This window comes from Sinocyclocheilus grahami, unplaced genomic scaffold (genome assembly GCF_001515645.1).
Source record: "Sinocyclocheilus grahami isolate Dianchi unplaced genomic scaffold, SAMN03320097.WGS_v1.1 scaffold52.1, whole genome shotgun sequence".
Lineage (NCBI taxonomy): Eukaryota > Metazoa > Chordata > Actinopteri > Cypriniformes > Cyprinidae > Sinocyclocheilus > Sinocyclocheilus grahami.
Window position 1 is genome coordinate 2,174,144 of NW_015505231.1, and position 26,771 is coordinate 2,200,914.

At 39.0% G+C, this 26,771-nt stretch overlaps 2 protein-coding genes and 1 long non-coding RNA gene across 5 annotated transcripts in view; 2 read left to right on the forward strand and 1 right to left on the reverse strand.

Moving 5' to 3' along the window:
• LOC107583289 (uncharacterized) overlaps window positions 1-866 on the forward strand; it is a 1,974-nt gene extending 1,108 nt beyond the window's left edge. Inside the window, exon 2 of the long non-coding RNA XR_001609024.1 lies at window positions 791-866. This is a non-coding gene — a long non-coding RNA (uncharacterized lncRNA). The remainder of the gene's footprint in view (window positions 1-790) is intronic.
• pcxb (pyruvate carboxylase b) overlaps window positions 1-26,771 on the reverse strand; it is a 215,090-nt gene that overhangs the window by 63,230 nt on the left and 125,089 nt on the right. The gene's annotated exons all lie outside the window — the stretch shown is intronic.
• LOC107583288 (leucine-rich repeat and fibronectin type-III domain-containing protein 4-like) lies at window positions 2,292-26,771 on the forward strand. 3 transcript variants are annotated; one of them, XM_016269467.1, is made up of 3 exons: window positions 2,292-3,014; window positions 16,119-17,874; window positions 24,406-26,771. In XM_016269467.1, exons 2-3 carry the CDS (start codon window positions 16,145-16,147, stop codon window positions 25,628-25,630), a joined length of 2,955 nt encoding a protein of 984 aa, XP_016124953.1. In that variant the 5' UTR covers window positions 2,292-3,014; window positions 16,119-16,144; the 3' UTR covers window positions 25,631-26,771. The 3 variants fall into 3 exon arrangements, with proteins under 3 accessions (XP_016124953.1, XP_016124954.1, XP_016124955.1); XM_016269468.1 differs by lacking the exon at window positions 2,292-3,014 and adding an exon at window positions 3,300-3,359; XM_016269469.1 differs by lacking the exon at window positions 2,292-3,014 and adding an exon at window positions 8,201-8,220.

Genomic DNA, 26,771 nt, shown 5'->3' on the forward strand with positions numbered 1-26,771 from the left:
GGTGCAGTCTAGAGGAATTTTTTTAGAAGTGCAAAATGGAGAGATGACATCAGGGATGGTGTCCAGGGCTGGGAGGGGGATGTCACGATGTCCTGTGATGGGGGTATGGAGGGGCTACTAGGGTCCTAATCATTTAGCCCAATGGATAGTGGGCCCATTTAGTACTGGTGCATTTCAGTGGCAGTCCTCGATGACATCAGAAGAAGCATGTAATTAAATATTATCTCTCTCCACTGGATAGGAAGGAAAAATCCCAAATGAGATCTTGTTAATATCTCAATCATTTCTCCTTGATGGCAAGTTAAAAGCAAATGGAGCTGAGGTCTCCTGCTTCTCAGATTTTTCCTCCTGAGAAAGACCCCAGTAATCTGATATTCGCATCAGAATAGATCTTAGAATGACATGATACCAAGAGATCTTCAAAATCATATTTATTTAAATAAATATTTTATTTATTATGTATAATTTGTATTTATTTACCATTTTAATTTAATGAAATATATCTTGATTAAATATATCATATTTATTTTTATTTCTATATTTACTTTATTGATATGTGTTCTTATCTGTGTTCAATCAACAATTGCCTCGTTTGTTAATATTTGTATTTCTATCCAGGAATATTAGAAGAAATACCTGTGACAACAATGAACTATTTAATGAACGTTTAACAAACAAATGTTCAAATAAGTCCCATCTTCTGGGTATCAGTTTCAGTATCTCTGTGTATCTTGAAATTAATTGTTTTTTTCTTCCTTCCTCTCATTCCATACTCATCTTCCACATTCAGTCATCCTTCCTTTCCATCATCCCGTTTTTCTCTGTGCTTGAGACGTTGTTTTGCTGTGAGACACAAAGGCCTCAGAACTGGCAGCTCACTGGATTTCGACACTGAAAGACGAACGGAACAAACAACTGACGAGGCGAGTGCATGAAAACAACAATCAGAGCAATTTGGAGGAGAACACAAACAAGGTGCACATCTGGAATAAGGAATAAACAGACTGACATAATGAGAGAGAGTGAGATGAGAAGGTGTTAAAGGGGAAAATGAGCACATGGACATGGCAGGTGGATGAAAAGGAGCAGGAATAGAAGGTGAGAGGAAGATAAAAACAGCAGGATCCTGGAAAATAGAGGGAAAAACAGCTGAAAAGAGTCAAAGGTGGAAGCATCTGTGATTCTCTTGACGAGCACACACACACACACACACACACACACATGCACACGCACACACGCACACACACACACTCACACACACACAGGAGGTGTCTGAGACACGCTCAAGATGAATGACAAGCTGAAGAGGACACAAAAATAACTAGAGATGTGTGTGTGTGTGATAGAGATGGAGCAGAGAGAGAGAAGGTGAGAGACAAAATTACAAGAAAACACTTTAGTGACATTTCCAAGAGGGATTAATGTTTTTTTGCAATCAGACGAGTTGAGAAAACATGGAACACAGTGAGAGACAGATATGACTAAACTAGAGGAGAGGTGCAGTCTAGAGGAATTTTTTTAGAAGTGCAAAATGGAGAGATGACATCAGGGATGGTGTCCAGGGCTGGGAGGGGGATGTCACGATGTCCTGTGATGGGGGTATGGAGGGGCTACTAGGGTCCTAATCATTTAGCCCAATGGATAGTGGGCCCATTTAGTACTGGTGCATTTCAGTGGCAGTCCTCGATGACATCAGAAGAAGCATGTAATTAAATATTATCTCTCTCCACTGGATAGGAAGGAAAAATCCCAAATGAGATCTTGTTAATATCTCAATCATTTCTCCTTGATGGCAAGTTAAAAGCAAATGGAGCTGAGGTCTCCTGCTTCTCAGATTTTTCCTCCTGAGAAAGACCCCAGTAATCTGATATTCGCATCAGAATAGATCTTAGAATGACATGATACCAAGAGATCTTCAAAATCATATTTATTTAAATAAATATTTTATTTATTATGTATAATTTGTATTTATTTACCATTTTAATTTAATGAAATATATCTTGATTAAATATATCATATTTATTTTTATTTCTATATTTACTTTATTGATATGTGTTCTTATCTGTGTTCAATCAACAATTGCCTCGTTTGTTAATATTTGTATTTCTATCCAGGAATATTAGAAGAAATACCTGTGACAACAATGAACTATTTAATGAACGTTTAACAAACAAATGTTCAAATAAGTCCCATCTTCTGGGTATCAGTTTCAGTATCTCTGTGTATCTTGAAATTAATTGTTTTTTTCTTCCTTCCTCTCATTCCATACTCATCTTCCACATTCAGTCATCCTTCCTTTCCATCATCCCGTTTTTCTCTGTGCTTGAGACGTTGTTTTGCTGTGAGACACAAAGGCCTCAGAACTGGCAGCTCACTGGATTTCGACACTGAAAGACGAACGGAACAAACAACTGACGAGGCGAGTGCATGAAAACAACAATCAGAGCAATTTGGAGGAGAACACAAACAAGGTGCACATCTGGAATAAGGAATAAACAGACTGACATAATGAGAGAGAGTGAGATGAGAAGGTGTTAAAGGGGAAAATGAGCACATGGACATGGCAGGTGGATGAAAAGGAGCAGGAATAGAAGGTGAGAGGAAGATAAAAACAGCAGGATCCTGGAAAATAGAGGGAAAAACAGCTGAAAAGAGTCAAAGGTGGAAGAATATGGTGAGAATCTTAAAATGCCATCAGTGGAAATGTGAAATTGCTGGTAGGCCCCAAGGCCAAAATGTTTCATAGCAGGAACATTTTAACAAGGGAAGAGCATATCCAAGTGCATATCCCAGATACGAGTGGAATTGAGAGTCTGACTCAAGTTAAATCCTCATGTTTGAAGTGTGCGTATGGACACAGGATAAACTCATAAGCACACACGGACACTCCTCTACCTTGACAAGGGATAAACACCTCAGTCTGGATTAAAATGCACCTCAGAAACTGAAACACATGCAGATAAACACCTGGAAATGAGCAGCTAATTGACCTGGGATCAACACAGACAAAAAAGGTAAATACTCTCACTCACACAAACACACAGATATACTGGAATGGTTGAAGACTAATGGACAAGGCAATTGACTGACCAGAGATGAAAGATGCAGGGCAAAAAATCTTTACCCAGCTTTTGTATGCACAGTCCTGTTTCACATCCTTCAGCACACACAGTGGAACATTTTATCTCTTAGAGGTTGCTCTTTCAGAACTCAGGAGACTTTATGGTGTTCCGAGTTTCATTTAAGTATTGATTTTGTCTTGAAAAAAAAAAAAAGAAGAGACTAAAGGCTGGCATACAGGGTCCTTGTCTATATAAACGGTGTCTTAAGAAAGCTGCTTTCACGTTTACCATTGTCAGGTGAGTTCTCATGAGCAAATTCTAGTCATTTCAAAAGTAATCCACCTAATCTGGTGAGGATGAAACATTTTACAGTTGTTCAAGCTGCTCACATGGATTTGTTGCATTGACTAATAGAAATTGACCTTTTTTGCCACACCTTAAAGCAGTATTCTGGAAGGATACTCAAAATTCACAACCGATTCCAATAGGGTTTGGTGTTTGCATGTTGTTTTTGTTATTTAACATCAAAATTTCAATCAAAATATTTATTGGATGTAGGATTTACTAAGGTGACCGCAATGGATTCTGGGATTTGGGCAAAATGATGTGTAATTAAGTTGCCTACTTTTTTAAAACAGCTTTTGCATAGCCATAGCAACACTGGCTTAACCAATGGCATGAGTTTGAGGCGGGGCTATCTGTTTGCTAGACCAATGGCAGACAGCGGTGTTCTGGAAGCATTATTTTTGTATTTCTGTTTGCTGACACACCAATTCTACACTTCCCATTTTAAGAGACATCATTTGTTATTTTCTTTCCTATCCTTCTCTTCCTGTCTGAAATACATGTGGTGGGGTATTTTGAAGGAAGAACTAGATGTTGACCTTTTGAAGTCATTTAAACAGCTGTAAATTTGACGATGCCTGACTGGATACACATGAACGGGTCAGAGAACAACATTCTGCTCTAGAAATGGTTATGACTGCACACTAACACCTCATTCCCTCCAATGAAAGACAGATGTGAATATCCAGTTATTTATGGAGCTCAAAGTATGTTGTGGGCCATTTATTGTTCCACCTATTTTCCCTCTTTCTCTCTCATATCCTTGCATAAACACAAGCACATATCCAACAGAGGCTAATGCGGTGACACAACACAAGAGAGATTGATTTTACACACACACACACACACACACACACACACACACACACACACACACACACACACACACCCCCACACACACACACACACACACACACACACACACACACACACACACACACACACACACACACACAAAAACAGCTGAAGATCAGAGAGGTACCAACAGGATGTTTAATGCCAATCAAACGTTAATCAGGCTGAAAAATAGACATCTACATATGCAGCGGAGAAAACAGAGACCGTAACAGAGGCAGAGAGATGGAGCTGAAGAGCTCTAGTGCTCTCTATCCAGAGTGCATGCTTCTCTATGCATATTCATGTGCACATGAAGGACACTTTACACTGCACTACAGCCTTTCACGCTGGTGTATTCTCTCTGTGTGTGTGTGTGTGTGTGTGTGTCATTAAGTGTGAGAGAGGTTGCTTTAAAAGTAGCATGCATTCTCTTTGTTACCATGCCAACATCAATACCAGCACCCCACTTCATAAAACCCTCTTAAGTACTTTTGTCTATTTATTCATATTTATTCTTCAAGTCCTTTTCTCTGAGTTATTGTTTCATCTTCTCAATTCAAAGAAAGGGCTGGGTGTTTACATACACCCAGATTTCACAATTTCCCACTTATTTATTTAAGAGAATTAAGAGAATTGTATGCTGGCTTCCCTTCCTACCTTGACAGTTTTGTCCAAAAAGGTTGTATCCTATCCTGTCCTATCCTAATCTTTCCTTTCCTTTCCTTTCCTCAACAAACATGCGTGTCCTACCTTCATGTCTATCAACTCTCTCTTTCTCTCTCTATTCTTGAGTTTGTCCCTGCAGCAGCATTATATAAACTGAACAAGTTCATTAGCAGTTAGCTTGTGCATGTGCAGGAACAGCAGGTTCTGATGAAGGAGGACAGATCATGAAGAAGAGAAAGGTGCTCACTGCGCATGTGACATTGTGCTAAACTCTGCACTGTGATACCCATCCAGTTATTTCACTAACCCTGCTGAAAAATAGCTTTAGCCAAAATAAATTCAGTGGCAGCGTATGCTGGTGTGGGGCTGGTCCAGATGGTGTGCCAGCAGAGACATGCTGTTTACCAGCAGATCCTAGCTTGTGAAACTGGTTAACTTATTGGTTAATTTAGGCATAGAGAGTTTTATTTGTTAAAGTGTTATAAATAGAGATGTCCCAATCATGTTCCAAGTCATTGAATATTGAGTATCTGCCGATACTAAGCCCCGAGCCAATACTTTATAGTACATCATAGTTATTACATTCAATCCAATGTATATAGGGCCATGCAGAGAGATTCTCAGGGGCAGGGGCTCAAATGTAAAAAAAGGGGCATAGCACAATAGGAGACTACAGTAATTATATTTACGGGTACAATGTGTCTCAATCTGAATGAAGATGCAACCCACAGCAATGTGTTAAGCAACACCGTCTCATATAGTCTGAGAGCAGATGAAAGTAAATGGTAAATAATAGACTTTCGAGTGATTTGTTACAAAGTGCGCATTAAATACGCTAAAGATGGAAGATTGAACACATGAAACGTTCTGGAACAGACATCATTGGTTCTCATGCGTCACGTCTTTTCCTTTTAATGTTGGTTGGCAAATCTACTTGAAGGCCTACTGCACGGCACCTGTGTGATAGTTGACACAAAATAAGTGATCAGGCTCAGGATAGCTGATACCGATCAGTTAAAAAAATTGTCTCATACCGATTCATGAGGCTCGGGACCTTATAAAATTAACACCACAGATCTTATAAATTAAGTTTACTTATTAAGACTGATACCTTTGTAATACACTGATAACCACCAAAAGCAGTTGGTGATGAGAAAGTTACATGATGAACCAAAGCCCATCACAAGCAGCTTTTAAATATGAACATATGAGGAGTTCATTTGCAAAAACCGATAAACGCCACTTAAAAAAAAAAGATTGCCGTGCATTATTCTCCACATATAGCGCGATCTGAACCCTAAACACGTTTTGTCAAAAAAGTCGGTTTTGTCCACTTTCAAGGCATTGCGAGTTCACGTTTTACTGCAGAAGCCGACAAGCGCCATTGTTGTTTTTGAACAGAAGGCGATACGTCAATTTTAGCGAATCAGCGCGTTTGTATTCAGGTTAGGTGACAAGGCTACTTACACTTTGAAAATACATGCTAGCTGAGAGGAGTTTCGTCAAAGCTGACTAAAAGTGATCGAGGATGGATAATTTTGGCGAACTTGATGAACCTGTGATATCTTCTTCAGGGCGAAAAAGGAAAATAAAAGCTGAAACGTTTTCATGGAACCTTGCAAAAGCAGCACGTTACAATGGTGAGGGAAAAGCTCAGTATATTGCGTGTAATCACATCCATACAGTTTATGATCACAACAACAACAATGTTTGTCAGGCATCTACATTGTCATCTGAGGAGATTACAAAGATTAAACAAGTGTTTTTTAAACTCTAAAACATAAAATGTGGAGTTATCTGCTTTTGCCAAAAAACGACTTTTGGAGTTATCTGCTTTTGCTATAAAACAAACTTTTAATATGTAAAAGAAAACATACTTTCAATGAACTTTAATTTGTACATTTCCTGTATTTGTTTAAGTTATTACTTAATCAAAACAACCCAACTGCAGTTTGATTGATATTACTTGGAATGCTCAATAAAAAAAAAACCTGATTTCTGAAATTTTTTTTAATGGAATTATCGGTTTTTGCAAATGAACTCGTCATATCTAGAAGGTGCACAGTGTCATTCACAGAAACACTAAACACCATCATGGTAACACACATGAAATTTAATAACATTAGATGTAACATACAACCCTAACGTACACAACTGATAAGAAAAAAACTAAGAACAAACATAATATTGTTATTTCAACAAAAAATACATCAAATTTGAAATGTAACACAGGGAATTCTGGGAATGTCAGTTTATAGTTATTCACTGTAAATTCTACATTATTTTTCCACTTTCAAAAATGGTATGCTACTGTAAAATTACATGTAATGTCCAATACAGTTTTTCACCGTATATAGTAGGGGAACTTACCGTTAATCATTTCACAGGTTTTTACAGTAGCATTTTTATAGTCTTTTACCATTACATTCACAGTCATTTTTTGCAGTGTGGGTCTAGATTTGACTACATTGTCAGGACTGAATGCCCCCAGAAGGATAGTAAAACCTAAAAACACCTGCACTGTGTGAACCAGCCAAATGTCCCAATGAGGAAAACAGCTTAATAAATATAGTAAATGTCTTTATGGCATTTTAAAAATGCAAAGTCCTCACCATGACAGATAAACAAACCTGCCGGTAATACATAAAATGCAAGATGTAGACTGACAGATATAAGTATCATATTATACAGAATATCGAGCGTATTCCAGTGCTTAAGGATCAGAGTTTATATTCTGCTGATTCACTGCGCTGAGACAGTGAATTCAGAAACAGAAGAACAGGAAATGAGGAGAATTATGAGACTGACCTCTTCAAAAAGACTCATACAGAATGGCAGACACAGATGGAAAGATACTACAGGCAGACAAATTGGAAGGGTGGATGGAAAGATGATGGACGACTGAATAAATAGAAAAATAGACATGAAGGCATGGTTAGATGGATAATCAGATGCCTAGAAGGATCGATGCTGGGAGTCTGAGTGTGCAGTGCTCAAAGGGTCACTGCCGGGTCAGATAAATAAGACTCTACTGAAATAGGAATTCATCCCGTGGAGTCAAAAAATCTGGGTTCTGATTTACTTAAAAAATAACAAGCAAACATTTCATTATTCTTTTATTGTTAAGTTAGACTAAATGATCTTATATTATATATCTAGACCAACACACTTTTCTCTGCCGTTCTACCAGCTTTTCTCCCTCCCTCTCTCTCTCTCTCTCTCTCTCTCTCTCTCGTTGTCGGCAAGTTCCCTTTCAGACGCTTGATGGATCACTGCTGTCAGGCCGTCATCCGCCTCCATATCAGTGCATGTGAGTGTGCATGTGTTTGGGTGTAAGAAAGATACTGTGAACACCTTCCACATCTCTGCCTTTTCTCTTTACATCCTAATGACTTCATGACATTTAGTCACTTCGTCTACTGCTCACACAGTCAGAAAGAGAGAGAGAGAGAGAGAGAGAGAGAGAGAGAGAGAGAGAGAGAGAGAGAAAAAAAGAACAAGGGAAAATGGTGACGATATGAGAGAGTTGATGTACAACTGTGAGATGAGAACCAGGAAGATGAAAGCCATTTGTCAAAGAGTATGTTTGTGTATGCACGTTTGATCATGTGCATGTGTGTGTTGGAGATCATTTCCTATAAAAGCAGGAGACATCTGAGGATCATTGATTCTCTTTGTTGCACAGATAATAAATCCCCCAGTTCAATTCACAGTAAGATATTTCATTAGAGGATAGAAGTCTTTAATACCACAGGTCAGATGATATGAATGATATATGTGGGGGCTACACCTATCTACAGCTCATCTTTTATATCCACACAAATGCATAATGCAGACTTAAACTCATTGTGACTTATGCCACCTGTCTCAACCTTCTTTCTGGCTCTCTCAGTCTTCCTCTCGCTTTTGCAATCACACACACACACACACACACACACACACACACACACACGCACGCACACACACTGTATTTCTATCCCCTTACCCTAACCCTGCCTTTCACACAAAACTACTGCCATTTTTAGATTATCAAAAATCATCATCATTCTGTATGATTTAGAAACTGTTTTCCTCATGGAGACCAAAAAATGTACCCACAAGGACAATAATTTTGGATATTGCTGTCTCTGTAGGGACATTTTGTCCCCATAACATAGGATACACCTGAGCCACAAACACACGCACACACACACACACACACACATACTCGTATGTATATATGGTTTATGGGGACTCTCCATAGACGTAATGGTTTTTATACTGTACAAACTGTATTTTCTTTCCCCTAGCCCTACCTTCACAGAAAAACTACTGCCATTTTTTGAAATTCAAAAAACACTGTTTGGTATGTTTTTTTTAACAGGAAGAGTCCTCATAAAATGTTTATGTTGTAATACCCATGCCATTATACACAACTGTGTTCTCATGAAGCATGTATTCAAGCACAATACAGCCAGCACACAAATATTACAAAGACTGCCTCAACAACCAGAAAATCACATATGACAAATACAAATACATATTTACTAACAGCTTGCGCCAACACAAACCATCTTTTGGCGTTCATAAAAGTACTCTCAGGATTTACTAAAGACACGCAGTGAAGAATTAGCGCTGAAAAGGTGTGGACAGTTATTTTTGCGCCTGACCTTCTTGAATATGCATTTGTAGGGGTTTCCCTTTCAGACGCAAAATTTATGAGAGGAGAGTGTTAAACGCGATTTACTAACATCTGTGCTTGTCAAATTACTGGTATTTGCACTGCTCTTGGTAGATTGCGCTCGTCATTATGGAAGATCTGGCTGCGTCTGTGTGGTCATTGTCAGTAAATCACACACAGAATTTTCCCCTCCCATCAGCCAGTAAATCTGGCCCCTAGTATAAAAGCAGGCAATGGACTCATAGTTCATGATAGATACGGTTTTGGGATGGTGTATATTGCTATCAGCCAGTCAGCCTAGTCATGATGTCATTTCCTGCAGCTTCAGAGTGATTACTCACTTTCTGGCTCAGGTGAGATTTCAAAACACATACTTCCTGTGCTAGGTAAGTGGCTGTCTTTGAATGCTAATGGTTAGCTCTCTCCAGGTATTATAGAGTTTCTTGTCTCAGAAATGCACTTCGCTTCTCTATCGCTCATCACTTTTATGAGATTGTGCCTGCTCTAAATTCTGACCACTCTCGTTGACAATAAATTGTGTTCTAGTGGGAAGCATTTCTATGGGCAGCACCCTGCACTATACTCCTCTTCCCATCACCACATCCCACTTGTACTGTTTATACCTGTCTATCTGAATATCAGCCAGAGGCAACAATCACACAGTCAGTGAAATCATAAAATAAAATGCAACCAAATGCTACTAGAGTTACAGACAAATTTTTTTCCAAAATTAACAATATTGAATTAAATCAGAATTTTGTGTAAATTAAAATGCGATTGTCATTGTCGTTTATTAAAATGCATGTAAAAAACACAAACATGTTATGGAGTTTTTGTCACCTCTGGTCTGTTCATCACTGGTGCTTTATAATGTACTATCCTTTGTAAATCTGCTCCAAAACTACATGGATTATGAAAAGCAATATATAATAAATTGAACTAATAATAAATTAAAAATGAATTCATGTAATGTACATGTAAATGTAAAACTGAATTTAGCAGATTTGAGATTTTAGAATCAATATTGTTAAACTATTAGGTCTCTGAGCACTGTGTTTATGGTGTCATGCTGCCCAGGAAAAAAAACCTTCCTGGAAGAAGAAATAAAAAGTCTTGCTATGCAACTTGAGCACCAAGAAGTCGGTAAAACTAATCCAGGATGCTAATGATTCTTACTCAGTCAATGCTGCTTCAATTAGTCTTTCAGCCACTGTGTGTGACAGCTCTCTTCAGAGTCTTGTGCGGTACAGAACGTAATTGATGTGATAATCATTAGCAAATGGTCATCCGCTTTGTGGCCACTGAAGCTGTGGAGACATTGGCAACAGCAGCAAAACTCTGCATCTGATTTAATATGAGGCAGCGAGGGATACGGGGAGAAAGGAGGGGTGCATTGAGGACAGAATGTGTTGGAGAAAGAGGGCTGAGGGAGTTGCTAAGTGCAGAGAGATGTTCAGCATGAGACACACACACACACACACACACACACACACACACATACATACATACATACATACATATTGGACAGGGTTATTACGTTTTAAAGCCAGGCACTCACAGTAGTTTTTCATTCAGTCTGAATCATGAATAATATTACGGATTACAAAAGGATTACCAGAATTTATAGTCTATTCTAATCTAATCTACGCCCTACCAACACACACATCCAATAGCTCTAGAAGATAAAATTAGACCAAGACAAGCACCGGCATGTCCTGAACTTAAAAACGAATATGAGTAAAGGACACAGAGGGCGGCGGATGAGAAAAGAGGGAGAGAGGATGGTAGGAGGAAGAGGCCTGATAATATTGAGGAAGGGCTGCTATCTATCCCGGGCGGCCGGATCGATGGACGAAACGAGACAAGATCTATTTCGGCTGGTCTGTTCTCAGGTGGCTAAAGATGGTGAGAATGGGAGATGGAGAGAGAGGGGAGGGATACTTAACTAATGTTGCATCACTTCTCAAGTTACCTCAAGGGCAGATGTGAAGAGTGGACACAGGTGATAAGCAGAACCATGGGTAATAGAAGGAAACTGAAAAAGAGGGGCGTGGAAAAGAAATAAGTAGGGAGGGAGAGGAGAGCAGAGGAGAAGGAAGGTCACAGGAGGTCGGATGAAGACCACATAGGAGAAGATAAGGAGACAGATGAAGTCGATACTTTGGCATAGCAATATAGAGTTTCTCATACAGACTTCTGGGAATGCAGAGTTACAAGACATTAAAAGTCACGTTAGAAATTGCACTCAGTTGCACTTTCTTCTTCCTTCAACACATAACAAATGTATTTCTTATGATGTGCATATCTCTAGTTATTAATTACCAAGCATTGACATTCCCCATATGTCTTCATTGAATTTCATCACTTAAAGGGACAGTTTTCCCCAAAATTTCCACACCAGTATGGCTTTCTTTATTCTAGTGAACACAAAATAAGACATTTTGAAGAACAATGGAATCCAAAGAACATTGAACCACACTGACTTTCATTGTATGTACAAAAAACACCATTCTTTTATTATGTTCCACAAAATAAAGTAAGTTGTACAGGTCTAAAATGACATGAGGGTGAGAATGATGACAGAATTTCCAGTTACACATGACTTATCTCTTTAAAAAAATTACCATGGCAGCCATACCTACTGTCAAATACCATAGTCATTGTTCACAACTATAATGCTGTAAGAAGAATCTTAATGGTCTCTGTAAGAATCTTTCGGGATAGGTTGTCCAGTCAATACAGTAATCAATTCAATCATGAGGTTTAATCCGGCACTTTCTATGTGAACATTATAAGTTCTCAAGATCCCTCCCATTTCTACACTTTCAAGAGCAAATTCGCTGAGGACTCACCTAATTTTTTTTATATAATTACAAAATAAGAATCTGCCACTATTTAATGAGTAATGTGCTGAAAAACACGCTTAACTGGGTAAAGTCTGATTGTTCCCTGGTTATATTTATCTGCATTTTTCAGTGTAATGACTTTGCAAAAATTATTATCTTGTCGGTTTGAAATTTGCATAATTACTGCTGTACTGTTAATACTATCGAAGAGGGGTGAGCAAGCACAAACTCTACTAATGAGGTGTATTCACGGGTATGTGAAGTACTGCATGGACACAAACAGTTGGGAATGGTTATTTAAAGATCACTGTTACAGAAGTGAGTCTGACGTGAGCAGTGCTGGGGATATTACTTTGAAGATGCGACTTGCTAAACTAATTAATTACACTAAAGTCAAGTTACTGTTGGAAAAAAAAGTTAGCTACTAAAAATTAAAAAAAAAATGCTAAGGGCAATTCCTTTGAAAACTACATAACCTTTCAAAACATTTACTCTAAATATACAAATAAAAAAATTAAGAGTACAAATGATTATATGACATAAGTAATGAACAACAACATTTAACAAAATATTCGTCCAAAATAAATAAATAAATAATAAATCTGTCTTTCCAATACTGTATAAGAGAGAGAAGACCAAGCAGGGTAAACTGATTTGTTAGAATGAATCAGACTTCCCAACTCTACATACAGGGGTTGGACAAAATAACGTGAAGACCTGGGAGAGCAACATCTCTTTACTAAGGTGTTTCACCACCATTTGCCTTTAATACAGCCTCCAACCTTCTTAAAAAAGATTCATACAAATTGTGAACGGTCTCCAGAGGAATGTCATCTATCAGAACACCTGCCAGTTGCTTAGAAATGTTGGAGGAAGAAATTGACTTCTGACCCTTCTCCTCAAAGTTGCCCACAGTGGTTTTGATAATATTTAAGTCAGGTGATTGAGCTGGCAATTGAGCTCCAACTGTCTAACTTGAATGATAATGACTATATCTCTTTCGCATCTTAGCACTGGTGTCTGCAATTAAAGTCTTAGCAATTACAGCTCTTGTTGATGTTAGCTTTGTGAACTTTTCTGTGGTTGTTTTTGTGGAAACAGGTTCTGTAAGATGAATATTGCAGGCTTGCTGTCACTTTGCTGCAGTAGTTCTGTGTTGTTTGGACACAATCCTTCTTGTGTTTGACAGTCCCTATCATTCACTTCCAGGTTTCGAACACTTTTCTTCTTTGCAGTTGAAGCCATGCCATATTTTGTTTACTACTCCATAATCATAAAGACTGTTGTTCTTCAAACACCAAACAACTGGGCTGTTAAAGGCACAATATGTAAGATTGTTTTATTAAAATATCCAAAAACCACTAGAACAGTGTTATATATTTTGCTGACTTGTGTACTTACATTATCCCAAATGTTTCGAAGAATGTTTAAATCCAGAGAAATAAGCAATTTTAACTAGTGACATGGACCGTGTCCATAGTGTCACTGAGTCGCCTGCCAATGACGTCATTATACGTAGCATTATAACAGAACTTTCTATCATCTAGTATGATAAAACAGCGCTGCTTTTTCCCCCACATACGCACGACCGGAAAGGAGTGGAAGCGGTCGACTGGGGAATAATAAAAGCTCCGCTGCTTTCGAGCCGTGTGTCACGCTTGTTCAGCGGCCTCGTTTCGCTTCGACGGCTTTCAGCCTCACCCTGCTTCATTCTACTACGCTAATAAATCATTAGCTCATCCATGAACATGATTTCTGCCTGAGTCCTGTCGGATTGCATCGGCTGTGGGGATGAAGACGACAACTCCCATGATTCCACACTCAGTCACTGCATCATCAAACTACGCCTTTGTCTTTATTTTGAATATGCGCCCTCTAGCGGCGAAAATTACATATTGTGCCTTTAAGATTAAAACGCTCCTGCTAAATAGGCTTCCATGATTTGTTCTTTTTGGAAGTCTGAAAAGTCACTTCACAGACCATTTGTATTAAACACTTCTAAACACAACTTATACTACACTGATATACAAATTAGGGAACCTAGGCAATGAAAAGATAAATATTATTACAATGGGTGTCCACATCATTTTGTCCAACCCCTGTATGAGAGCAAGAACTATTTAAAACGATTCACTAGAATGAATCAGACTGTTTTGAACAAACCATCTCACTACAATAAATCTGTTTTAAACAGCATATAGATATACTGTAGACAGAAGGGACAGTTTAGGATGTTTAAGGATGTAAAGCTTTCTATAGATATATTTCTCATGTCTGTATGTAAAGTATGCTGTATGCTGAGTTTCAGTTCATTTTAGTGATGTGTTTCTAAAAGCAGTTCGCGGAGACAGTGAAGACTGAGAGGGCACGCTGTTTGTTTTCTTTATTTTACAAAAGCACAAAGTTTTGTTGATATGGTGAGCATACACAAATAAAAGTAGACCCTTTACAGATTCAAGTAATGTATTACTTTTATGTGTCCAATCAAAAGTGACAGAGCATTTTAAGTTCTTTTCTCTGTCATCTGGAAAATATAAAAGTGCACCCGTCGGCGCCTTTTCCAACCCCAGGAGGCTAAAACCAGCTATTGTATTTAGCATTTATCTGCAATACAGTGCAAAAGTATCTTGTTGGAAAAGTTATCTTGTTTTAACTGTCACACAAATGAAAAATGTATTTGAGTTAGTAGTATCACTATTTTTAGTAGGCTATTTCCCAACACTGACCATGAGGAAGACAGAATGTTTGATTTGTAAGTCATCTCATCTGAGCTGTGGTCCAAATTCTCAGTATACAAGCAGAGATGGAAGATTTCTTGCGGATTCTGATAGCTGTTTTCCTTGGCTTGTACCTGCATGATTACATGCACTTAGTGTTAAGTGACACAGTTAAAGAGCATTTGCTGAATGCGCTAATGTAGGACAAAAGTGTGATGTACACTCTCAAAGAACTTAATAACTCTTTGGCTTCATCTCTGGGTTGAAACCCATATTTTACCATGACAAACATGACAAATTGGCGCAAGAGATCAAATTACAGATATTATAGATTTTTCAGTCTCAAACCTGTAATTAGCATTTTTATGTGATATGATGATTCTTTCGTTCTTTTTGTCCTTCTCTCTTCCTGCGTGTTTACACACCAGTTCATCTGTTCAAGCAAGTGCACTGCACAAACTGGCAATGTTTGCATTCTGAATTTATTTGTACAGATTGTTATACTATATTTGACCTTATCTTTACCGTGTAGCTTGCACATCATTAAAAATAAACTTCTTAAACAGAGTTTGTCCATCAGTGCTGAGTTTCAGTGAAATGACTAGAGCTTTTGTGGCTCTTACTTCTCTTGAAGTGAAGCAAACAGCTCTTCTTTCAAAGAAAACTGCCACACAGAAAGGTGGGAGTGTAAATTTACCAGCTTCCACTTCCAAAATGCAGTAAAATAATTGTTATATGGCCTTTGCATGCTTTTTAGAGGTTCGCAGATGGTGCAGTTTCCACCAACAGTGTTTGAGTGTGGTTATTGGCATTGGGTTTGCTGTAATTTTACATGCAGTTATGCACAGGGTGCCCAAGCGTAGAAACTCCTGTGGAGAGCAACTGCATGAGCTCATTCAGAGTTAAAGAAACCACACACATCAGTACTACAAAGTTGACACTTGAAACATGAAGACTGATGTCTTTCTCTTTCTGCTTTTTCTAGGTCTGTGGATCACTCCCCTATCTACCATGCAAGACTCCCCACCCCTTCAGCCATTCAGAAAACCACATCCGTCCCACATTTTATGCCATCCTCACAGGAACACACACTCCCCCTCATTGCCCTCTCATCCATCCATTCAACTGAAACAAAATACCCTCAAACCCTCTGAAGCATTTCGTCAACCCTCTCCACCGCTCTGGCCAAAGTTCACCAGCAGATACTCACCCCCAGACACATCCTCACCAACACTATCACTGCAATTACTGCACTGGCTGGCACTGGTCACTTGTGCCTGCTTACTGCCCGCTCTTTTCAGTCAGATTCCAGGAGCTGTAGCTGGTGAGACGTGGGGTGTAGTGTCAGCGTGCCCCTTCCATTGCATCTGCAGGAATCTCTCAGAATCTCTAAGCACACTTTGTGCTGACAAAGGTCTTCTTTTTGTCCCGCCAAACATTGACCGCCGAACTGTTGAGCTTCGCCTGGCAGATAACTTCATTCGAGAAGTGGGAGGAGGTGACTTTGCCAACATGACAGGACTGGTGGATTTGACATTATCCCGGAATACCATCAGTCACATCCGGCCACTGGCATTTGCAGATCTGGAAAGTCTTCGTTCGTTGCACTTAGATGGCAACCGACTCTCAGAGCTGGGCCCACGAGATTTAGTAGGCATACTAAACCTGCAGCATCTCATTCTCAACAACAACCAACTCATCAATATCTCCTCTGAGGCCTTTGATGACTTTTTACTCACTCTAGAGGATTTGGACTTATCCTATAACAATCTGCGCAAGGCTCCCTGGGATGCCATTCAGAGTATGGCTAGTCTGCACACTTTGAACCTAGATCACAATCTCATTGACCAGATTGCTGAGGGATCTTTTAGTGAGCTCTACAAACTAGCCCGATTGGACATGACCTCCAATCGCCTACAGACTTTACCACCCGATCCATTGTTCGCTCGCTCCCAGACAGGGGTCATCAGCCCGACACCCTACAATGCCATAATCAACTTAAATTTTGGGGGTAACCCGTTACACTGCAACTGTGAACTGCTTTGGTTGAGGAGGCTGATCCGCAGTGATGATATGGAAACTTGTTCTACACCCCTTCATTTAGCGGGACGTTATTTCTGGTCTATCCCTGAGGAGGAATTTGCATGTGAACCCCCGCTTATTACCCGACATACACACAAACTCTGGGTTTTGGAGGGTCAAAGGGCAACTCTCAAATGTCGTGCTATTGGTGATCCAGAGCCAGTGGTGCACTGGGTCTCACCAGATGACCGCATCATTGGCAATTCCAGTCGTACCACATCTTTCCGAAATGGCACTCTTGAGCTACATGTGACTATTGCTCGTGATGATGGTACATACACTTGCATTGCTATCAATGCTGCAGGTGAAGCCACCTCACTTGTTGACCTGAAGGTTATTCCCCTCCCTCATCGTGGAAATGGAACGGTATTGTTAGCTCGTGACCCAGGATCATCGGACATCACCAGAGGGAAGACTTCCAGTGGGCAAAGCCCTGGTCTGGACAGTAACAGTGACCCTCAGGAGGGACGGGAGGAGGGTCAGGCAGAGAGTGAGGATGTGGTTAGCGAAGGGGTTGAGGAGCAGATGGTGGGAGTACAAGGAGTGACCTCCACCTCAGCACAAGTGCGGTGGGATAAGGGTCAACTGATGGGAGCCAGCCTGGTGTGGATGTATCAAATACAGTATAACTGTACTGCTGATGAGACGCTCATTTACAGGTGAGTAACATTGTAAACATTGAAACCATAACAGCACATGATGTATTTACAAGGTGATTTCAGTTTAAGAATTGAAACAAATGGAATATAGATTCTGTAGAAGTGAGTTTTGTGCATCATTCAAAACTGAATTGAGAATGCCTTTTAAATTCTTATTTAATTTGTGAATTTGAATTAAAGATGGAGCTTGGAATTTGAATTTAAGGAAGTAGAATTGAAATTAATCCAAACCCATAACTTTTTATTTTTACTAGAAAATCAAAGGTAATCAAGACTGTTGGTGTGAGAAAGCTTTGCTTGCAAGTTTTGAAAAAAAGTTTAAAAAGCCATCCAGCGTGGAGGTTGATAAGCTGAATGTACAGTCTGTCTGAATGTACAGACAGACAGATATACAAAAAGATAAACAACCAAATACTAATTTGCTACAATTGAAAGTCCTGTGTGATCAATATGTCCAGTTCAATTAAAATTTACAATCATGAATTAAAAGGAAGACATTTTTTTTAGTTCTGAAATTTGGCTAAACCAGGTAGAAGTTCCCTATATATATACATACATACACATACATACAGCGGGTAAAATAAGTATTGAACACATCACCATTTTTCTCAGTAAATATATTTCTAAAGGTGCTGTAGGTAACAACCTAAGTAATCCCTATACTATTATATTTCATATTTCCATCATGAACTGATACAAATTAAAGGGTTAGTTCACCAAAAGATTATTCTTCGGAACACAAATTAAGATTTCATAGACATAGACTACCACGTTCAAGGCCCAGAAAGGTAGTAAAGACATCATTAAAATAGTCCATGTGATATCAGTGGTTCAACCTTAATTTTATGAAGCTACAAGAATACTTTTTTGTGTGTAAAGAAAACAAAAATAACGACTTTATTCAACAATTTCTTCTCTTTCGTGTCGGGCTTCAATGTGCATTCACAAAATCTTCAGGCACGTTTACGAACACTGTTTTATGTACAGCGTGCGTCTTCCTCTGCTTGTAAACAAGGTGCAGTGCATTTAGGTTCTACATCAGAACGCAGCACCACACGCATGTGTCGTTGTACTCTTGTGAACGCACGTCGAAGACTGACATGGAAGAGAAGAAAATGTCATTACTTTTGTTTTCTTTTCGCACAAAAAGTATTCTCGTAGCTTCATAAAATCAACGTTGAACCACTGATGCCACTTGGAATATTTTACTCCTTGTCCTTACTTCCTTTCTGGGCATTGAATGTGGTAGTTGCATTGCTGTCTATGGAGGGTCAGAAAGCTCTTGGACTTCATTAAAAATATCTTAATTTGTGTTCTGAAGATGAACAAAGGTCTTACAGGTTTGGAACGATATGAGGGTGAGTTTTTTCATTTTTGCGTGGACTAACCCTTTTACCCCAATAAAGCAAATTATATCTATTCACGAATAAATTTACATGTTTTAGCCGACAATTAATTAAGTAACTTGCAAGAATATCTTGTTAGTGAAAATTAGCGTCTTAAGTTCAAACATGAATTCCAGGTCTTCAGCTACAACAACTGCAAAAACGTTGCCAGTGCTGTCTAGTGCTTTATCGGGTCACTGAAAATGAGTCACCACAGATGAGTCATGTCACTGAGTTTAGTGAACCATTTTTTTGGAAATTAACCAGACTAGCATATGTTGACTAAACCTGGATTTCAAGAATACTTCACTGAAAGTGACATTAAAGTGATGGATTGGAATTTCAATAGGGCTCAAACAACAGGCTTTTAAATATGATCTACTGTCATATTACAGGCTAATTGTTCAGAAATCCACTTATGTGCATTTAGAGCCAGCTTATATAACCCATTTAATATGACATTTAACAGCATTGTAATAATGAATATGCCATGCTCTGATTCTTGTCAGCATGAATCGTGATAATAATGAGCTTCATGTTGAACCTAAGGCAAAGGCAATCCTACTGCTTTCTCATGTTATCAGTGTCTGTGGCTCTAGCAGCAGCTTCAGCCTAATCATTGTCAGACATTTCGGAGCATGTTCAATACATCTTGCACTTCTCTGAGACATTATCTATGGCAAGTGACATACGCCCTCTTGCTGTCAGTCCTTCATTAAGGGGCCAATAGGGAGTGAATGTGTATATGTGGTGTGTGAGAATTACAAGCTTCTGACACCACAGACATTGAATCTGACAGGGGGGCTGGCAGGGAGAGAGAGAGTCAGAAAGAGGGAATTGGAAATAAAGAAGAGGGGTGGGACAGAGATAGAGATAGAGCGTTTGACAGAGGGCTCAAGGGATAGAATAATGAAGTCTTTAAATGAGTTTAAACTGCAGTGCCAATAAGTATGTCACAACCTATCTTGCTGACGGCCACCACAACAACAGGAAGAGGAGCAGGGAGAGAAAAATCGAGAATGAGAGAGATTCCAGGTAAAAGGAAAGCTTTTATCTTGGCTTTGGTTTGATGCCTGGATGTATAGCTTTTTCTCAAGAACAAGAAACAGCAGAAAAGGTGTCTCAGTGGATACACAGAGGAAATGCAAAAAGAAAGATGTAGATCCTGTAGAGGGAAGCAAGACAGAAAAAGACTGACATTAACTGGGTGAGGGTGGGAGGAAAGAGTGTGACAAAAAAAAGGCAGGGTTGAGTTTATAGAGTAAAAGCAGTCTGTTTATGAAGATTAAGTTAGTGGAGACAAACGATGAAAGTCTTTTCTGTTTCCTTCTCTCCGTTCAGGCTCCATCCTCCTCTCTCTCTCTCTCTCTCTCTCTCTCTCTCTATAATTAGAGTGTTCTAATAATTGCCTGTTTCTGTGTCACCAGTTTCACAAAACGTTTCCCTGTCAGTTTTTACTGCAGAATGGATGTGTATGTGTGTGTGTGTGTGTTGACGGATGACAAGGCAAAATCTGAATTTGTGCAATTCCATCTCATAAATTAAAGGCACTAGAAGAAAAGGTCAAACTCACTCTTCTGAAACGTTACGAGTGCTGACAATCCAGAAGAAAATGTTATTGCTCAATGGCTGTTTTACTATATAGCTCAGGAGACCTAATGGAGTTCTCAATCATTTTTCATGTATCAACTGACGAGAAAAAAAAGAGACACAAATTAGACAATTGTTGACATAAAAATTGCCATCACTTACTCTCATACTCTCTTACATCACACTCTCATGTTGCTACAAACCCCTACTTTCCTTCATCCATGGTAAACAAAAGCTTAAGATATTAAGCTAAATATCCTGACCATTTTCCCCACATTTATAAAGCTAATGCCAAAAAAGCTGTTTATCAGTGAAACCCTTGACATCCATCCCTACTGTATCTCTCCTTGAATTCAAGAGAGATAAAGCCATGTCTGATTCACATGGACAAGTATAGGCTACTTTGGGCTTCGAGTGTAACCTTAAATACACACACAAATATGTCAAAATGTTAGCATTGGTGAGTTTTCATTTAAAAGCGCTTTGTTATGTTGTAAGTGAACCTAAACAGTTGGGAAAGTTATTGATTGCTTGTCAGTATATTAGATTGGTGCATTCACATTTAAAGTGACAGGTTATAGGTCTGGATTTGCTTAAAGTTTTGCTTAGGGCCCCCACAAGTCTAGGACCGGCAGTGGTCTGATTTGTAAACAAATTGCACTTTTTTTAGTGTATCAGTTATTCATTTTCATAAATTTAGATTAATTTGGAGTGAAAGATTTGGTCACAACGGGTAACAGAATAAAACAAAAAAGTGAATAAAACAAATGTTTGAATAATGATGTACACAACTGTTCAAAAGTTTGAGGTCGGTAAGATTATTTTAATGTTTTTGAAAAAAAGTCTCTCATGCTCTTTTTTCAGGATTCTTTGATGAACAGAAAGTTCAAAATAATTAAATAATAATTCAACAATTATTAAAAAATAATATTTTCTAACATTGTCTTTAACTTTTGATCAATTTAATGAGTCCTTGATGAATAAAAGTATTAATTACTTAAAAAAAAAAACTGACCCCAAACTTTTGAGTGGTAGTGTACATTTTAGTCTGTTCCTCACACAAAGCTATATTTTTGAAGACAACAATGAACCTATTTTATTATAGTTTTATATTCTGTTTGTCATTTTGGAGGTTGTCAGCCCCACCCATTCTTTTTAATAATATGGAACAGAGTGGCCAAGTTATTATTCAAAAATTCACCTTCTGCATTCTAAAAAGGAAAGAAAGTCAAACAGGTCTGTAACAACATAAAGGTGAATAAATGATGACAGAAAAATTACATTTTGGTTGAACTATCCATATTAAAAGGATAGTTAAACCAAAATGTAATTTTTCTGTTACATTTTGTTACAAATTATCTCATAGATCACATAATTTGGTCCTGTGGGAATTCAATGAGAAATATTTGAGTTCATACTGAAATCTCTGACTTCTTGGCTGAGCTCAGTTTGTGTATCAGTATCAGGCTTTACAACATTTATATTCAAAAAAGGAAAAAAATAGAAAAAAGAAGAAAAAGAAACAATACAGACACCCATAAACACACTAAGACTGCTGGAGGTCACATCCGCTTTGTACGGGACGCGAGCCAATACTGATCTGCCCTGTCAATATGTGGATCTAGCTTGCAATGCAGTTAGCACTGATTTGTCACCCAGAGACAGACACCTGTCACTTTCCTGCCAAGTACACTTGTCTTTCTTTATCCCTTTTCCAATGGACATCTAATTAGTTGCTATGGTATCTTTTCCCCCTTGTTTTACATTTGTGGATCCAGTTTCAAAATAGTACAAATTCAACTGACGTGTCAAATGAATGCACCGATGCTATCATTATTGCGCTGTCATTCACACTTAGTGCACCAACTCCTCTGGATAAAAAAGGAATCCACCTACACACATACTATATCTAGTGCACCTACTGTACGTGTTTTCCATGGTAATGCCTGTTTTAGCTTTATGTCCTGGTAGAGAGATGTTTACCTACTAGTGTATGGTCAGTAACTTATAAAATATGTCAGCTCCAATATACTGCCTAGGATACAGCTACTGAGACATTGTTTCATGTTTATTTTAATAGTATGTGCCTGAAAAACAACACAACAAGGGCATGCAGAGCTACACAGAGTCTGAAAATACAAAGCTAGAAGAGGGCAGACAGAATGACCTTGAGCTGTAACTCATAATTTACAGCACAGCCGGGCTTAATAGATTCCAACCCCAATGACAGAGCAGTTCAGGCAGAGAGAGTGTTTGTGTGTGTGTGTGTGTGTGTGTGTGTGTGTGTGTTCGACAGAGAGAGAAAGAGTGGGAGAGAGTTTTTTTTTAACCTTATTGATTTAATAAACAAATTACGCCTGTGCATTTATATCGGTAAACAAATGTTAGATTCTCCAGTCTTAAAATAAGAACAAATCGGAGGCTAGAGAACTTCAAATACTTCTATCATACTGTACAGTATATCCCAGTTTAATGTGCAGAGATAGAGTACGGCAAATAAAGTAAGTAAGCATATAATATTATATATTTATTATATATAAAATAACACACATTTTTAAACAGGTTTCCCAAACATACCCCCATATATATATATATATATATATATATATATATATATATATATATATGTGTGTGTGTGTGTGTGTGTGTGTGTGTGTGTGTGTATAAGCCACAATGCCTCCAAACTGTTTTTATAATTTCAACATTCATATATACCTCACATTAATGAGCCTGCAATGGATGCATGTGTGTTAAAACGATATAATAAATTATTAATTAATATTACACTTGGGGGAGCTTCACAACAACAATTTAAAACATGAACTAACCTTAGCTTGCCATAAAAAGGTCAAATTGGATTTTTGGATTTTCAAATAATAAGAGTCTCAAAAAATTATTTCAAGAATTTTTGTTATTTTTTTTTATAAATAATAAGAACTGCTAAATAATAAGAAAGTATATAATAAAATGACAAATTGGACAAAAGAGGACAAAAAAGGAGAACAAAAAATATTCTTTGAAAACACTCTGGGACAAAACTGAACAATTAAGGCAGTAAAAAAAGCCCACTCCCAAACCATGTGTTTGTCTCCAATTAATATTCCATGTGCATTACTTAAGGTGTCTTTTCATTTTTAGCGGAGCATAATTAAACCCATCAGGACCAGTGGACGGCAGGCATTAGCTGATGCTTTTCTTCCATGAGAGAAAGATAAAGAAAAAAAAATTTCTGCATGTGGGAGGATAAGGGGGTTTTAATAATGTGACTGAAGCAGTATTGTAATGTGTCAAGGTCTTGATCTGAGCCTGTAATTATATGTCAATATTAGCGGTATTGTTTGGGAAGGCCTTAATTTGGCTGGTGGTGTGCCAGAATAGCCCAGTACATTTCCATTACGTTAGTTAGTGTAGGCTTTTGTGCTACGGACAAGGGAATAAAGGAACATGAGTCTAAGCAAAATGCTGTTTCGTTGTGATGGAATGGGGAGATGGTAATTGCTATAGGTTATTAACCATCCACTCTTTCTTTCTTTCTCTCTCTCTCCTCCTCTTTCAGAATTCTGCCCCCCACGACTGACAGCTTTCTACTGAAAAACCTGGTCTCTGGCTCAGACTACAATTTGTGCGTGCTAGCTATTTTTGATGACACAGTCACTTCCATGGCCGCTACAAAGGTCCTTGGTTGCACCCAGTTTAGCACCAAGGACAATTACCCAGACTGCCGTTCGCTTCAAGCCCACTTCCTTGGCGGGACTCTTACAATTCTGGTTGGTGGAGTTGTTGTGGTAACGCTGTTAGTGTTTACCGTGGCACTGATGGTACGTCACCGTGTGTGCAGCAACCATGACAATCATCATGAAATAGGCGAGGAGGTAGGCTGCTCAGGAACAGACTCCCCGCCTCTTCCTGCCAAGGGAGTCGATGTCTTTTCTCAGAGTAATGGAAATGGGAATGTGATGATGGTGGTGCTGCCCAAGGGGCTTGTTCAAAAACGAAAAGTGGCAGAGGGAGGGTTGGGGTCACCGCCCAAACCAACTTCCAAAGTGAAGCCAAAAACCCTCCCAAAGCCCAAGGTAAATCTGGAACAGTTCAGGGCAGGACTAGAAGTCGAGATGGATCCTGTCAGGCCTCTTCCTCCATACACGCTGGAGAAAGAGCAAATGTCTTTGTATTATACCCCCAGTAATCATTCCCCCTCCACACTGCCACGTCCGTCACGGCAATTAGGAGCGAAACCACTCAAACTGCATCCTACCAATGTGGACACAAGTAAACGGGCCAGTTTAAGCCTGGCTCCACCCCCTACGTACAGTCATGACAGACGGTTCAGCACAGGGGGGGGCATTGTAGTCCGTCGGGGAGGACCAGAGAGCCAGTGGAATTCCTCACTGGCCTATCAGCGCCCTGTGTTGTCCCATGAGAGTCCTCCTCACAGCGCCCTGCGCTACAAGAGAAGCTCATCGTTCGATATGGGTGAAATCGCCACAACAGCCTGCTACAGTTATGCCAAGAGACTTAGCGTAATCTGGACCAAACGGAGCCAGTCGTTACATGGCATGCTTGTCCAGTGCACTTCAGCAACAAGCACCTCAACAACCAGCAGCGGCAGTGACGATTTCCACATGCAGCATGCACGCGGATACATCCGTGCCTACAACGCCACCAACTCAAATTCCAACCATCCGAAAGCGGAGGTTACAAAAAATTCAAAGAACCAGTGGCTGAAGGATAAAGAAAAGGACAAAGAAAAGGCAGAAGAACTTGAGGAGAGTGTGGTGTAGCGAAAGAGAAAACAGATAAGACACGCAAGTAGATAAATGAAGAGACAGACTGTTAGGACCAAAAGATGGATGCGGAAGGAGAAACCAGTTTAAAAGAGAGCCGCAAATGTGGTAAAGTTACTGTATAAGTGGGCTAAACCATACGGGGTAAAAAAAAAATAACAACAGCTGGTTTGGTGGTCTTAGCTGCTCTCTGGTTTGGGAATGGTGATCTGGTTTGCTGGTTTTAGAGGGGTTTGGGGTACTTGCCAGCTGGGCAGCCTGTGACACCAGCAAAACAAGCTGAAGACCAGCTTGACAAGGCTGAGAGACCAGTTAAGCCAGATAAGTCATAGGATGGTTTTAGACTGGCTCTTCAGAAGGAAAGTTGTTGAAGATCTCATATAATATTGATGGATCATTCCAGAAAGAAAAAAAAAGCAGCAAGGGTATAGACAGCAGATATAAAAGTCAAGACTCCTAAAAAAAACATACAAACAGTCTGGTTTATCAGTGAATTTTGGAGAACCACAAACTATATTTATTTTTTAAAAGGCAGTTGATGTGAAAAAAAAGACTAAATATAAGTGGGCCCACAGAAACAGTGATTTCTAACTCAAGTGGACCTTGGGGAAATATGATGGTTAATTTTCCTGTGGCCACGTGCATTACAGGAACAAGGCCAGCAAGTGGACATGCCGACTCATGCACAATCGATCGGAGGAGATCAATTAATAACTGCAACAATGGTATTACAGCAAATGTGGAATGTAGAGGATGCAAACGGCAAGGAAAGTGAAAGTGTACAAATTGAAAAATGGTGGCATGATTTGGAACACGTTTAAAGCATAAATGGGTATTGACTGACAATTGATATTTTATGCGTGAGCCTGTATGTGTGTATGTGTTTGTAAGTGTGTAGGTGAGTGGGTGGATTAATGGACACAAAAATAATCAAAAGTAATTTTATGACATCACTAGATCTACTCTATCATTTGACCACCACTATCCAGTACAGGAATGTGCTCTGTGACAATTGCGGTGCTGGACTATTATAGAAAAAAAAAATGCCATTCCAAAACCACAGAATCAATGAATAAATTCTGTTTTAAAATATGTTTTGTTTGGAGAAATGGATGAAAAGGACAATAATGAGCTGTTT